This window comes from Alligator mississippiensis, chromosome 6, assembly GCF_030867095.1.
Source record: "Alligator mississippiensis isolate rAllMis1 chromosome 6, rAllMis1, whole genome shotgun sequence".
Taxonomy (NCBI): domain Eukaryota; kingdom Metazoa; phylum Chordata; order Crocodylia; family Alligatoridae; genus Alligator; species Alligator mississippiensis.
Genome location: NC_081829.1, coordinates 47,786,542 through 47,802,986, shown reverse-complemented (window position 1 = coordinate 47,802,986; position 16,445 = coordinate 47,786,542). Strand labels below are relative to the sequence as shown.

The 16,445-nt window shown below is 42.1% G+C and overlaps 1 protein-coding gene across 8 annotated transcripts in view; it reads left to right on the top strand.

The window, feature by feature from the left end:
• The window catches only part of ANK3 (ankyrin 3), a 731,099-nt gene that overhangs the window by 359,736 nt on the left and 354,918 nt on the right, over positions 1-16,445 (top strand). For 3 of the 8 annotated variants that reach the window (XM_019496683.2, XM_019496682.2, XM_019496681.2), the window contains exon 1: positions 12,391-12,795. The exons of 1 other annotated variant lie outside the window; for it this stretch is intronic. In XM_019496683.2, the coding sequence (XP_019352228.1) occupies positions 12,682-12,795 (114 nt within the window). In that variant the 5' untranslated portion in view covers positions 12,391-12,681. Of the gene's footprint in view, positions 1-12,374; positions 12,796-16,445 lie in introns of those variants that run through there. 4 more of the 8 variants (XM_059729852.1, XM_059729851.1, XM_059729850.1 and 1 more) reach the window with 3 other exon arrangements.

Genomic DNA, 16,445 nt, shown 5'->3' with positions numbered 1-16,445 from the left:
GTAATTGTTTCAATATCATTAGGATTGGGGTCTTTACTAAGTGATGTATTTTAGCTTTGATTTGATGGCTTCCATGATAGCAATAATTAGAGCAGAATTTTGCCACCCTAAACTAGGGTAGACTTCCCAAATATGTCACTGTGTGTACACTGGAGAGCCCAGGTCCTGCATCCAGCTCTGGGAGAAAAAAAAAAGCAGAATTTATGCTGCAGCCTTCTTTAAAAGGTTAATGTCCCTCATTCTTCTCTCTGGGGTATCTGATTTCATTCTCATCAAGATGACTGGTTTCATGCTTTGGACACAAAAGCAATTCACAGAAATACAAATGCAAAATATCAGAGTGCTCACATAAATTCAAGATAGCATTTTGAACTTTTGTGCCATGTCACAGGCCAGCTGGGCACTGTGAGTGTATCAATTTTATCACAGGCCAACTGGGCTGTTTGGTTCAGTTTTGAATCGAGGAGGCAAAGTTGGGAGCGAAGTAAAGGCAAATTTATTATAGCTTACACACGCAGAACAGTTAACAGAAAGATAAATGCGATAAGCAGATATTATTAAGCAGTATTAAAGAGCTAATAGTAAATAATAATAACAGATACTAACAACAGATAGATGGATCAATTCTGTCGCAGGCCAACTGGGCACTGTGAGAGTATTAGCCACTGGGCTGTTCAAAACAACAGATAGAGAGACATGGGTTGGCAACTTATCGATAGTCCCTCAATGCCAGGTACGTGTCAAGTGATTCCAGCAAAGTCAGGCGTCTGCGATTGATGCTGTCAGAAGGATTACAGGGGAAGATCCCTTGATCAGGATCTGATCCTCACTCACACCGGGAGTCTGGGGTCCAGGCGTGGAACAGAAATGACCGTTCTGTTCCCTCCTTCCTGCTGGTCACCTGATGCACGTGCTTTTTATATCTAGTCTTATGCTAATCTGTTGGCTTTAGAGCCACTCACAATGTTGCCCTATAGCTGTTACCCTACGGGATTGAAAGATGTTAAAAATTATTATAAAAGGTTACTACCTAGACTCGGGTTTATCCAATAAGCAAATTATAATGCAGCACCTTTAGGTTTGAAATTGACATTGCTCCGCCTTAACCCGAACCCGTTTTAGGTTTTCTTTGAATATGCTTTCTTGGGATGTGCTTTCCTGAAACGTGTTGGGTTTGCCAGGCAGTTGGATCCATTTTTTTATCACTAAAGCTGAACCCTGAGCAGAAACTGTTAGGTCAGCTAATCGTGCATCTACAGCTTTGCCTATGGGTCCCAGTCAGTTCCATGAACAGTTAATTTATCATTTTGGTTAAACTTATGACAAACAAGTTACATTTGCGGCTTACAAATTTACAAGCTTTATATTAACTAATATTACCTGTTTAGGCAAAATACCAAATGCTTCTAAGAAGCATGTATTTATTGCTTATTAATCCCTCTGGTTCTGGCTGTCACAGTGCAATTTGTGTATTTCTGCTCTATCAAGTTTTGAGAAAAATGTCATGAGAGAGATTCCTTTTACCTCTAAGAAGTTGAAGCACCAGCAAGCACTGGAAACCACCAGCAGAGCTTGTCTGTCTGACACTGGCCACTTTGATCATCTGTTGCCTGTGTGTGTTCTGCAGTCGTTCATTTTGAGATAGAAGAGTTTAGTGTAAATTGCTCTTGGGCGCTGAAGGTGGAAGTATAACATAGTAACACAGGACATAGAAGACATTTCTTGGGTCATTGATGTATCCCTGTAATCACAGTCCTATAAACAATCATGTTCTATAATCCCATCCATAAATATATCAAGTTCCATTTTATTTCAAAAAATTATTCACACTCCTTTTTCATGACTGTATGTTGTTTATAAGCTATAAGGAAAAGTATATTAGGTCTCAAGGTCTTCCTAACTCCAGGGAGCTTTCTAACTCCTAACACACAGCCAGAACATTAGTGTGGGTCCCTACCCTGCCCCGGTCTGCTCATTAAAGTTTTGAATAAAAAAATAATTAATTAATATGCTCCAGTTCATATGGGAACCCATGTTTCTAAAAGTTTAAAAATGACCAGCAGCATGACACTGTATTGGCTCAGATTTATTGCCTTCTAATAAAAGAACATTTCATTTGCAGTTAGTGATTTTTTTTATTCAAAACTTTAATGAGTCTGCTTCTTTTAATACAATTTGTATATTTATAGCATGTGCAAGCTCACAACAATCAAAGTTGCCTCAAATGTGCCTTGTTAAAAATAGGCCAGGTGTTGCATCTGTTTTTGACTTTTGGCTTCCATCCCAATCTTTGTTTGGCAGCTCCATTTACTTTAGCGGATTAATTTATTGATCCTGTTGCAGGTATCGTGATTCTCCTGCAACATACTGCTTTTTATTTAGCACTTATTATTACTAGGCTACTAAATGTTCCAAACAGGGAGAGCAGACATGGACTTGACTGACACCAGCTAACTGGAAATACTCCAGGGGTGTTTACTAGGCCTGTGCGAGTCGGCAGCGATCTGATCCGGCTTCGGATCCAGCCACTTTGGATGGCCGCAATCTGATCCGGAGCTCCGGACCGGGTTTCCGCCTCGATCCGGCCAAAGTGGCTCTGAAGCTTCGGAGCCGCCTCAGAGATCCGGCCATAGGGTATAAGGGGGAATCAATGAAATAGCTATAACTTTGTTGTTTTTTGTCCAATTTGGATGAAACTTACAGGAATGGTAGCCTCTGCTGACAGCATGAAATCTGCCAAGTTTCAAGAAGATCGGTATAGGGGTTTGGGAGGAACTGTACCCCAAATTCGTGAAAGCCAAACTCACGTCACGTCTGTATGTTACAACACAGGGGGGTCAAAACTGCAGGGGTAGTAGCTCTTACTGGTGCCACAAAGCCTGCCAAGTTTCAAGAAGGTCGGTGCAGGGGCTTGGGGGGAACTGCCTCTCAAGCTGTGGACAAGCAAAACTCATGCCATGAGTGACACTGCATATGTTAAGGCGCAGCAGGGTAACAGCCCCTGCTGAGGCCACGACGCCTGCCAGCTGTCGAGGTGCAGGGGTGTTCTGGGGTCTGCGCCCCTAGCTGCTGACAGGCAAAACTCGTGCCAAGACTGTCTCTGTCTTGGGACAGTTGATTGTCTGTATTGATTCTTTCCTCTCCTTAGCCTGGTTTTGTAGGTGCTAATTGATGCTTGTGAAGTCATTATGTAGTAGCTTGGTCTTGTGTATTGAGCTGATCTCTGACTCCCTGGTCACTGAGTAAATCATGATTGATTGATAGGTAACTGGTAACACAGTAGCTTAGCAGCCAGGCCTGCAGTAGTGTCTCCCATGTCTCAAGACAGACAGTCAGTCCCACAAGCACCCATGACATAAGTTTTTCTTGCCCGCAGCTTGAGGGGCAGTTCCTCCCAAGCCCCTGCACCTATCTTCTTGAAACTTGGCAGGCTTTGTGGTCTCAGTAAGAGCTACCACCCCTGCAGTTTTCACCCCACTATGTTGTAATGCCTAGACGTTACATGAGTTTTGCTTTCAATAATTTGGGGTGCTGTTCCCCCCAAATCCCTGCACCCATCTTCTTGAAACTTAGCAGGCTTCATTCTCTCTGCAGAGTCTACCACACCTGAAGATTTCATCCAAATCAGACAAAAAACAACCAAGTTATAGATATTTTATTGTTTCCCCATTATACCCTATGGCCGAATCTCCCAGGTGGCTCCGAGGTGACGCCGAAGCTCTTTGGGAGCTCTGAACCACTTTGGGAAGCCTAACAAGGTCAGCACTTCAATCCGGATGTGCTGCTTTGGACCCCGAAGCGTCTGAAGCTTCTCCGGATCCGAAGCTTTGTCCGAAGCCTCACGCAGTCCTAGTGTTTACGTCTGCTATTTCCTTTTATTTTCAAAGCATCAGAAGACTTCCATCTGTGACAACCATAGAACAACACTCATTGTATTGGTCGTTGGTTTGGATTACTGATAATTTTACACAGCTCAGCTGTGATAATTTTGAAGGAAATCCAACTGGGTCTGTATGACCCATGTGACCATATGGGATGGTGGCTGCGGCATGGGTTAGCTTGTATTGTGTGTGATCACAATAGAGCAGTTACAGCAGAGCACTGGTGGTTAAATTTGTTGATTAAAATTTCAGTTTCACCAGTTGAGAAGTAGTGTACAGTTTGGACAATTTTATGGTTTCTGGTTACTGAGACAATGACCCAGATCTCTCTCTGAAAGAAAAAGAGAACATTTCTTTGAGGGTCACTCATTTAGTGCAGTGTTCATAGACAGAAGTTGTTTATTAAACTTTATTTAACCCTCCATTTTATTGACACATGAAATCAGGAGTAAAAAAATACTTAGGGAAAATTATTAAAATCACCTTGTGTCATGCCAGTTTCCTTGTAGCCACTCTGTCTTTGGCTGCAGGGAGGCAGAGAAGTGGCAGCAACGTGTACTGCAGGAACAGTGACTTGTGGTTCACTGCTGCTAGGGTAAATAACACCTTTTTGTTTTACTAGTGGAATTGGGAGGTGTTTTGGCCACTCAGCAAGCACGTCAACTCCTCTGTCTATGCCCCAGGAAATGATGTGGAGAAAAATTCTAAATTATGCACTGCATCCTGGGGACTGCATGTGGTGGCATGCAGCTGGCCCAGCCTGGCTTGCTGTCACATGCCTTCGAACCAAACCAGGCTGGCTCCATGCCAGCAGGTGGGATTCTCTGCATTGCAGGTGGGAGCCATGTGCCATCGGGTCGGGTGGGCTCTGTGCCTCCATGTGGGGCTTCCAGCATTCCAGTGGGAAGGCACAGGTGGAGGCATGGAGATGCCTAGCTTGTCCAATGGCATATGGCTCCCACCTTCAGTGGTGTAACCCCACATGCTGGTGTGGAGCCGGACTGGTCTGAGTCGAAGACATGTGCCATTAGGCCGGCCAGGCCAGCTATGTGCCACTATGTGTAGTCCCCAAGACTCAGGTGTAACCACGTGCCACCAGGGACTCTGTCTGCCATGGCCATGAGTACCCTGAGGGCCCACTGTCTGCTGCTGCAAGCTGCAGGACCTGTTCACCATGGTGGGAGAGGGGGGCATGTGGTTAGGGGGCCAACACCCACCCACAAACCCCACACCCACCTACATACCCCCCCACACCCATCTCCTCCTCCTGCAAGCAGGTGGTCCCCTTCCCACTCACCAGCTGTCTAGTCACATGTCACTGTCTAGTGTCTTCATATGAGGCTCCCAGCTGGAGTGGCAAGAGCCCCACAGAAGTGGAGGCACAGTGTTTGCCCAGGATAAATTTTGCAAAATGATATGCAATTATGTGTAGTCATACATTTTATGTACAAAATTTTGTAATTCCCCAGGATGCATCTCATTGCTCACCACCAGTCTGCAGATCAAAAACTTTCTTACTTCTTCTGGTGTGTGTTTTTCTTAAATATGTACTCTTACCTTTCTCATGTTTCTTGCATCATATATATTTCCATTGTCATTTTCCATCTATAAGCTAAAAACCCAACTACGTTCCATCCTCTTGTTCACCTATACTTATAGGTCAGAAACACTCACATATTCCTTGATCTACATGTGCAGAATATTCTCCTTATACCATGGAGAAGTACTGGCATCTTCAGATCACTTTCATTCCCCCTTTTTCTATAAAGTAGTGAGATTTACCTAGTATATCCATCCTCTGTGTGTGGATTATATACCCCACTACATCTTCCACATTTAAATCTTACATGACATAAATTGGATTCAGGAACTTCCATTCATTTTATGAAGTTAAACAGAATGTCCTTAAGAGTAAAAGTGTAATTGTTATTACAATAAAAATACTTTGTTTCCTCTGTTGCCCACCAATTTCAGGTCTTCTGAAGTGATGGTTTTCTTATTCTTCCTTTTGTGGTGTCCCATAATACTGTATACTAGTAGTATCATTATTGAAATAGGAGTCAATTAAATTAGGCGCAGGTTATATTTGAGTCGGAGGAAGTTTTATCGTTATTTTATTCTGTTGTATAAGTTGTCTGTTCAATCTTTCCACTTCTCAATAAGCTTCTGCTGTTCTCTGGAAGAACAGTATGGGTAACAGTGATATAATTTTCTGTAATCTAGGGGCCTCAAATGGAGCAAGAGCCAGCAAGCCATGACTCAAGGACACATGAAATAAGAGGAGGGTAAAACTTAAGGTTAAATAATCCTCTAGTCTTTGTTCTTTGTGACATTGAGCATAATTAGGCTTCTGCTTTTTCAGTTTTTATTTTAAAAAAAAATAAAAAATCCAGGGATTTTTTAGGGTTTATTTTCCAAACATAAAAACTGGGTTGAAATCGGGATAAAAGGAAAAAAAGAAAAAAATAGGTTTAAATCGGGGAAAATAATAATATGTTCCCGTGGTGGTGAGGGGAGGTGGGAGTAAGGCTGGGACTAGAGAAGGGATTGGGGGAGAGGCACTGCACAGCCTGTTGGCTGCTCCCAGGGCTGCAGCAGGGAGCAAAGCGGAGGGAAGTGTCAGTGGGTCTCCACCCACCCCAGCCCATACTGGAGCAGCCCCAGGAGTGGCTGACTCCAGCTGTCTGTAGCAGTTGGACTGCACTGTGCCCTGAACCTCTCGGGGCTCTGCCGGTCCCCATTCATCCCAGGCCTCGCTGCAGGGCTCCCTGGAGTGGCTGACACCAGCTGGCTGTAGCAGCTGGGTTGCACCATGCCCCAAAACTCCCTGAGACTCCGCTTGTCTCCACTCACCCCAGCTGCAGATGTTATAGCTTCTAAGCTTATCTCCTACTACTTTCCCTGGTCCATCTCCTACCCCTCTCCCTGATCCAGCGGCTGCAGGCAGCTAGTGTTGGGTGCTCCCGGGGCCATTCCAGCACAGGAAGGGTAAGTGGGGACCGGCAGAGCCCCAGGGGGTTTGGGGCACGGTGCAGCCCAGCTGCTACAGGCAGCTGGTATCAGCTGCTCCCGGGGCTGGAGTGAGTGCCATGCCCCACGCTACCCAGGGCTCTGCTTGTTTGCATTCACCCCAGCCCATGCTGGAGTGGCCTTGGGAGCGGCTGACATCAGCTGCCTGCACCAGGGTATGGTGCAGCCCAGCAGCTGCAGGCAACTGGTGTTGCTGCTCCCAGGGCTGTTCCAGCACAGGAAGGGGTGAGTGGGGCCATGGCCCTTTCCCCTCCACCTCCACAAACGTATCTGCTTGGGGAGGTGGGGGGACATCTATGCTGATCATATAAGAGTGAATTTACCTCACATGTAATGAATGATGGGGCTAAATATGCTCATCGCATAAGAGCGAATTCGCATATAAAGAACCCGCATAAATCAAGGGAAACCTGTAAAGGCTCATGGACTATTCCAAGCCCAGAGAAGGACACATTTCTGCTTCTCTTTAAGCTTATCTACCTCCCATCACTTTCTGAGATCAACAGTCTATTGCCTAAGGGCTGGATCCTTCCTGCAAAAGGTTAGATCTGCTCCAGGAAGGTCTGACATGGCTTGTGACAGCAGAGGGGACTAGGCAGCATGCAGCTAAGCTGTGCTGCCCATCCCATCCCCTCCACAACACATCCTTCCACAGTCCTCCCTGCTAATTGCTTGTGCTTGTTTGTGTTAATCCTTGCTGCAGATGGACTGGATACCTGCCGTAAGGGTAAGCTCAGCTAGTTTGAGCTCTCCGGGGGCAAAGATTTGTAGCCTGTGGTAAGGTGCTTGATCACAAGCTCTGGCCTGAGGCAGGAAAAGGTTGTCCACCCAATATCAAAGTGTTTTCCAGATAAGCAGACTTTTCTCTCACACATGGGGAAATATAGTTGACTTTATTTTATAGAAGAAGAACAGCAGCCAAGAGAGATGGACTTGCCAAAAATCACAGGAAAACTGTGTCAGTCAGAACCTGAACTCTTGGGTGACTGTTCCTTCCTTTAAATGCAAGGTTACCTTTCCTTGCTTGCCAAGGCATTCCCTGTCTCCACAGTCTCTTAGATTTTCCTTCCTCAGCTCCTCAGACCCACTTTTTTCTCAGTCCCTCTCTCTAATACATCCTGTTGGATGCCAACCCTGATATATGACTTTTGGCTTCCCACTGAGTCACTGTTTCATTGGGTCTCATCAGACCACCGGGCTGGAATTCAAGTATTCTGCCTTAATATGCCTGTCATTATTACTCTGTTGCTTGCTCTGCAACTGAAAACTTGTTAGTTCTCTCAATGAATTTTTAACCTAAACATAGTTGCATGATGGAGCCTGTTGCAGTGAAAAGTAGGAGCCAGATCTTTGGGACCATACTTTGCCCTTGGATGTACATATGTAGCTCCTAGTGAAATCAAAGTCAAATTTTGGCCCATTAGTCAAACTTACAGTTACTCAGTGGTTGGCACAAATAAAATAAGTGTCTGCTTAATGTCTCACAGGTCAGTGACCCTCTTAGCCACTGCAGGAAGAGAATGTCTTATAAACAATTAAAATAAACTTTTGTGTTCTTAATCCAAAAAAGGCAAGTGGAATGTCTTTAAGGTCTAAGAAATTATGAGAAGGAGCATGACCTTGCTACTACAGTGTGCTATCTGTATCATTTTCTACATCCCAAAGATGTTTGATTCTTTAGCTCTACCCTGAATCCTCAGAAGTTCAGAACTGTTTACTGTTTGCTGACCTTGAGTTAGTTGCACATGGGAAAAAATTCTATCTTCATCAGAGTGAACATTGCCCATTGCGTACATCAGGGCTAAGTACAGACATTCAAAAAGCCTGAGCCTGAATTGATCTAATCTTTGCAGGTTAGTATAGACTGAACCAAGAAGCAAATGAACACACATGCACTTTTGATTCCAGAAAGGCAGTCACATGCCTGCAGTGGCTCAGGCTAGAAGCTGGGGGTGGGGGGTGCACTAAAGCAAGCCCTCTATTTTCTTCTGCAGTGGGAGGAAGGCTGGAGGGAAGCTGAGCTGAGCTGAGCTGAGCTGAGGAGGTTGTGGCCAGGCCCCCGCAGGCTGAGTGTGATTTGGGGAGGGGGAAGGGGGAGGTTTAAATCTCCACTCTGGCCTGCATGGTCCCCAGCTTGGGGTGTGCCTGGAAGAGGAGGGGGACAGCAGCCCTTACCAGGCATCCCCAGTCCCCCCACGCCCGCTTGCTCCAGGAGTGCTTGAGCTTCACCCTTCTCTGGTTGGGCACTACTGAATTCGCTTGGGATGAGAGACTTTATTGTGCATAGCACTTGGAAATTTTGCTGAACACTGGACTTAGAAATTGGAGGCTGCTTGAATTTAGAGCTGTTGAGGATTGTGACACGTGCTCCAGGGGCTTGGGGGCTCAGTCACTTAAACTTGCCAGACTGGTTTTGCAAGGGAGGGAGCACAGATTAAGCTGGAATTCAGGAGCTCTCCCCCTTTTTGGATTGACTTGATATAGCAGGCTTGGTGAGAAAAGAGCTATCGGAACTAGAAAAGTAAGTGATAAGAAAACAGCTCCAGGTTTTTGGAGTAAGGATATAGTCTGTGGACCAGATGCATTTGTACAATTTTGTGATCACTGGTCCTCTCAGATTGTCTCTGGGCATAAACCATGGGCGAATAAAAGGATGAAGAAATAAATCGCTCTGGAAGGGTTACTATTGACATGCAAAGCTTTAACTAAAGTGATACAACAAAAGGAAGAACTGTTAAAGACAGTGAAAAAAGAATCCAATAAGCTGCAGCACCATGCCCCTCTCCTCCCTCCCCTACTCCTGCAGCTTAAGCAGCGATGTGGCCTGGGTGGGCTGGGGATGCCTGGACAGGGCTGCTTCCCCCATGTCAGGAAGGCCCTGCTGGGGTCCCATGCCAGTGGGACAGGAGACAGAGAAGGGGATTAACACCTCCTCTCCTCTTCCCCCTCAAGCTACCAGCACTCCAAAGCAGGGTTTCCCACCCCCACCCTGTTCTCAGCCACCAAGAGCAGTGATAGTGCTCTGGCTAGGGAGGAGAGAGGTGGGGCCAATCCTGCTCCACTGCAGCAAACAGTACAGCCCAGCCCAGCCCAGGGCTGCAAAACATCCTGGGATGTTGGGGGACTGAGTTAACTTAAACCAGAAAGGGGTCTGGGACAGAAGTTCCATAAACTGATTTGACCTAAATCAGTTAAATCTGATACTACATTCAACCAGGTTTATCTTAAACCAGTTTCAGCCATTTTGAAAGTAATTTATGTGCACTGAATTTCTATTCTGTTACAGGTTTAAACCTGTTTAAATTTTTTTATGTGTAATTTCTGTCCTTAGCCCAGGACAGAACCTACAGCAGCCTATGGCCCAAGGACTAGATTCAGCCTGCTGAGTGATTTTTTTTTTAATCCTGCAAGGCCAGGCCATTGGTGGCAATTGGCAATAGGCAGATTGGCCACAGAATCAGTGGAAAAAGCAGCAAGAGGGGATATTGGCAACAAAGATTTGGCAGCAACTCAGTGGTATGGGAGGTGGTGACTGTGGTCAGGGCTGAAGTGATGGCCTGCCTTTGGTTCATGCCCTGTTAATTCATCCTGTTGCCTCTAAAAGATTGGCAAACCCTAGTGTACATCATCTGAAGTACAGAGTTTGAATTTAGAAGACAAAAAAGTTTCCAGAAAAGAAACAAAATAGCCTTCACCTTCCGTCATGTACTTTGGCAGAGCTGTGTTCCTCGTGCTCTTCCATTCTCTGGTGCTTGAATGCTGAAGCTAATGGACAACAAACTATGATTTTAGGCATTTAAAAATAGGAACAAATTTTTGGAAGGCTTACAGCTCATGGTCAAATGAGGAGCAAATATTTCTGGTGCAAAAACAATACTTAAAGATGTAAACCCTCAAGAATAACTTGATGTGAATCCTGCCAACCATTAGGGAATAATTATTGGTATGTAGTCATGTGAAGGTGCAGTGCAGGTTTTGGCTTTCAGAGGAGTTGTTGGCTTTTGCAGGTATGGACAGAAGACCATTTTGTGATTTGGTTAAATAGGTAAGAAAGGTCCTTTCTAGACAGAGAGGCCTTGTAAATGAGCTATGTATCTTTGTGCATCTGCTCGTGAAAACCACTGCATATCACAGCCTCGGGTACACAGTTTTTCTGCTAAATTAATTGGACCATGAATGGCAACCAAGCACAAGTCCATTTTCTGGCTTTTGAGATAATATAGCAAGTTGTTGATTTAACTCTTTATTTTTCAGATTTAAGAAATCTAGAAAGATTATTTTCCTTTAGCCAAGCCTCATACTTACCTTTCAGTGAAACTCACAATCGGGGTTCTATAAAGCATATCTGTAGTTCCAGAGAAGAAAATACAGAACCTCATGTGACCCCTCTAGCTTGCACATTATGCTCTAAAGATTCAATAGTCATTTGGCTGATTGCTCTGATACTCAAATGCAGTTTTACTTTTCTAGTTATTACTATTTTTTCCCTTGCAAATAAAATTTCAGTGTCATCTGAAATCTACCATTTTTACTTGCTAAGGCATTTAATTCCTGGCTTGATTTCTTTAAGGAATTAGTCTCTGGCTTAAAATGCTATCATTCATTAGGCTCACTACATGCAGCTAGAGGTTAAAAACAGCAATTTCTAGGCAAGCTACTGGTTGTTCACATTTGTGTAGGAAAAAAAATGGTTCCTTATTTACTAGATACCTCATTCTGTGTACATACTAGTAAAAGATCCTCCTGCAGGCCTGTAACACGACTGTTATTTTACCTCCTGTAATGAATATTCAAAAGCTGCAGTCATTGAGGACTCAGGTGGCAAAAACAGTAAGGTGATTGAAACAGGCTTTGACATGAAAGCCTAAAAATATATTTCTGAAGACATGGAAATAGTGTTTGCAGCACAGATTCCCCCTTTTTTCTGACCATGTGAGAGAACAGTGCCAGAAAATGTATGAATTAAATGTCTGTTTCACACAGTAGCATGATCACATCTTTCTGTATGATGTGTTGTAATAAGCATGTTAAAAAAAAAAAAAAGAGCAGGGTTTTCTGTAATCCTTTCTACTAAATATCAATGGAATTGAAAAAAATCAGCATAAAGGACGTGCTGTTAAGATATGGCAATGCATGCATTGTTTTCAGCATAATGCAGTCAGGGTCTCCATGGTAAAATGAAATTTTTATTATATTCTTCTTTTTTTTGTCACCATCAGCAGTTACCCAAAAGTGGGAGCTACTCCATTTCATTATAGGTTAAGAGACTTACCATGTAAAACTAGCTGGGTACTATAAATCATAAACTTTCTTTTTCTCAGATAGGTTTTAAAAACAGACTTAAGTATCGGTGAAAAAAAAGTGATACAGCATATGTTGTTGTTCAGGATTTTTAAAAAATATAAAACCCTTCTTTTCAGAATTCCCCCTTCAGTGAAATCAGTTAGACACTTCCAGCTGGTGGCAGGGGATACAGCCATAACACAGCTTTCTCTGTCCCAGCTGTCTTTTTCATTACGTTAAATGCATTACGATGGCTGTACTGTTTTATAAAGGCTCAGGTACAGAAAGGTATAGGAAGAAATCTGCAGTCATGCAGTTTTGTAGTGATTGCTAGCTTTCACAAGATCTTTGAATTCTGAATGTGTTCCTGGCTCTGCTCAGACATTTCCTTCCAGTCACTGGAACATTACTGTAAGGGCTGGTTAAAGGTGCCTGAGGATATCACCTTTTATAAGGAAGCATTGTTGTAAAGGATTTTTAATGCATTATGGCTCATGCAGCATCACAGATAAAGAAAAACAGGGATTTAGAAATTAATGCTGATGAAGAAACTGAGAAAAAAAGAAAACACAGGAAAAGATCAAGGGATCGGAAAAAAAAGGTATCTAGATTTGTACCAAATTCTTTTATGGATTCTATTGTTTTAATTTTCTTGCAGATGAACTATCACAGATCATTAATGTATGTAACTTGGTAGCTATATGAGAAATTCGTTAAGACTGTAAAAAGCACTGCAAACCACAACTGGGGGGTTTGCAGTGCAATTGAATTTTTAATCAGATGTTCGTTGATTGCAGTGATGATGCAGAAGGTGTGCGTTCATTTCACTTATAAATCAATCACGTTATCATGATACGCCAGCCTGCCATAAGTGAGTTTAAAATAGTTTATAGTAGCAACTTAAAGATTAAATGCATAACATTGCTAGGCTATGAATAATAGGCTACATGTTTGTGCTTGATGTGAACATGTGTGAAGGCAGATTTTCTTTGTGTTGGGACTCTGTCACATGCTTGGCTCTTAAAACATCCATTTTTGGAATAGTCACAGAAAAAGGATGTTTCATTGGTTACCCTTTTTCCTAAAGGCAAATTATGTTGCAAAATCAAACCATAATAATTTTGGATTAGCAACTTTCTTTTTTTATCATAACATGTGAGATGATGGAGCCTTGTTTTTCTCTGTTGTATAATTATCCTGGATACAGAAATCTCAATGACACACTGAGACCCAAAAAAGTCAGTACACTTCCTAATCTTTGCTCAGTTAGGACTTGAATCTAGTAGTGCTTCCTTAGTACTTTTCCCAAGGTATAAAACAAAATAGTTGACAAATGACAGGTAAAGATGCCTCTCTGAGTGTTTTGTGGGTATGCCCATAAAAATGACACCTCATATACCAGTCCATGTAGATAAGGCCCTACAGTGGTTTCTCAGTCATTAGTTGAAATTAATTTTTAAAAAATGCCCAGAGCTCATGGTCTGAACCCAGAATTCTGATTATAAAACATTTTATGTGTCTTTGTGAAATTCCCTAAGGGATAGATCTGCTTAATATGCTCAGAGCAGTGGTGCATATACTTCCTTATGACATGTAAATTTCCTTTAACATATGTGCATCTTTTCCTTGAGTGATAGTCAACATTTTTTTGCTTTTCCCCCTTCTTTCTTCTGTAATGTCAGTATTAAATATAATGTAAAGCACTGAGAAACCCACTGCCTTCTGTTCCAGCAAACACATTAAGAGGCTGTGTTTAGATGGCTGCAGTGACTGTACTGCAGCATGTTAACTATAGATATTTTTTCCATTTCAGTGTATATGTGAAGATCTCCTTAACATTTTTGTGGTATAAATGAAAGCACAGGATTAAAATATTGTCATTGGGGCAGCTTTTCAAGGTTATTCACCTCAAAATTGGTCTGAATTTGTAATATTTTTGTCTGATTCTATGGTTGTATGTAGGTCTATAATATTATAGCTATCAGGATTTTTTCAGCTCAAAATGACTAGAGCAACACAAATTTGAGAAGCTGGCCTGTCAGTATATATTTACATTTGAGTTGTGAGTTAGGCTCACAATTAATTCTGTTCATAATGTACGGAGCTATTGTTATCCTTAATAGGCTTAAGTTTTACAAGAGCATACATAACCACATACATGCTATCTTCATGTGCCAGTATTCATTTGTATTTACTTACTAGCAAAATATGGAAGGGATATGGTAATAAAAGAACTCTTCAGTCAGTGATCTGAGACAATTGCTTTGTGGACAAAATGCTTTAATGTTTATACAACACAATGTTATAGAAAGGAAATCTCTTTGCAACTTGGAGGACATGGATAAACCTAGCTGTCACAAAATATTGAAAAATTTGTACATTTATGTCATTTCATTACAGTAGGTTAGAACATCAAGACTGCACACCAGCAATGGCTTATTTAACAGGCTGGAGATCGGTAGTTAATTTACTATCCTTTCTTTCCAGTATCTTACAGGACTGGGCAGATTCAAGACATACTGAGGTATTGGGAGAATAAAATCAGTAACTGTTTTCACTTTAAAAGAGGGAGTTTATATTTATGTCCATACTGTTCTATCACTAGTCTCCGTGACAAAGATATCATTCTGCCTATTCTTTACCCAGGGCATAAACTGTTTGATTCTGCTTGTTTGAAATTGTGTATTTGGTGGGTATTAGAAAACATTTTTTATGAATATTTCCACATTGAATTGTGAATCACTTCTTGTCCCTCTGCACCACCTACAAGCGAACAATACCGAATTTCTTTATATGGATCACAAGATAGCACAAGGCTAGCCCTTTACTTGAGCAGTATGCAAAAATATCCTCTAGGGTCTTCCAATTTCATTAAAAAAGCAGTGAATGCTAATGTATCTGGGTAATTTATACAATAAGGAGTTTGAGGCATGTGATGGTTTGAAAGTCAGGTCTGTGGGAGAACAAGCTCTCCTTGGTCATGCTGATACAGCTTCATGTCTAACTTGGGGATTGTAGTCGAAGGAAAAAAATTCACAGCTTTAGAATTGTTTGGCACTTCACCATGTAATAACCTTTTTGTTAGAATCTTCTCTAAAAAGGTGTTAGAAAAATAACATCTAATATCCAATCATTTAAGCTCTAGGACCAGTTCTTCCAAGTTGCTAGTGCACACATCTACATGTATCTGGTTTAGGCAGGTTGACCTTTGTTTGTGCATTGGGGTTCTGGCCCGCCCACATAAAGTGTGGGCACTTATGGAGATTCAGACTTTAATCTGCACTGTTTGTCTTACACATGCTTCAGCAAGATAAAGGCATGGAGCCAGAGAGTGGGAGACATGCATCTCTTGACCTATTCTGTGCATATTTTACTATTTAGACTGTTGAAATGTTTTCTGAAACTTAAAGCTAGATTCTGCCATGGCTGTACAGTGTCTGGATTCTGGATGGCTGTGTATGGTGTCTTAAATTGGAAGACTCTATTCATGTTCAGGGGCAGATTACATTCCTAAACAATAACTAATGGAGAAAAAAAGGAACCACCTTTTAAGAATAAACATTACCTCAATTATATAACCATTTCTTGACTTCGGAGAATGTTCCCTAGGTAATGCATCATTCTGGTTATGAAAAATAGAAATAGTTTCCCATATGCCAATATCTAGGGAGATCTAAATACCCAGTGACTCTCAAAGGCAGAAATCTTTTTTTTTCTTTTTTTTAAAGCAAGTTGTACTGTTTTTCTTTTGAAACAAAGTGAACCTTCGTGCATACTGAATGATTTATGCTGTATACAATATTCAACCCAGTGGTTTCCATTAGTATGCTTTAGAACTAGTTGGTTCCACCAAAACTCAGAGTAATGCGAGTACTCAAAGCATTAGTACTGCCAATTGTGGTATATTATAATAAGCTGTTGCCATCGCATCCTCTACTGCAGCAGACTTGTGGGGTAGGAAACATACAGGATCTGAGTGTTGTGAATTTTGGCAATTTTATTATGAGTTTCATGATATTTGCTGTTACTTAAAGTACCCTCACAAGCTAGGAAAGTTGCATTGGAGAGCTAAGGTATACAAACCTCTGCTTGGATACATTTAAGTGAAAGTGTTTTTTTTCAGTTTAGCTTATGTTGATTGGAAACAGGTTAAGGGAAATGGCAGCCAGTCACTCTTAAACTCTTATGAGAGTGACCATGCAGGCGTTTCCATTAGTTTAACCATAGTGATTTTAAAAGTTGAAATGAATC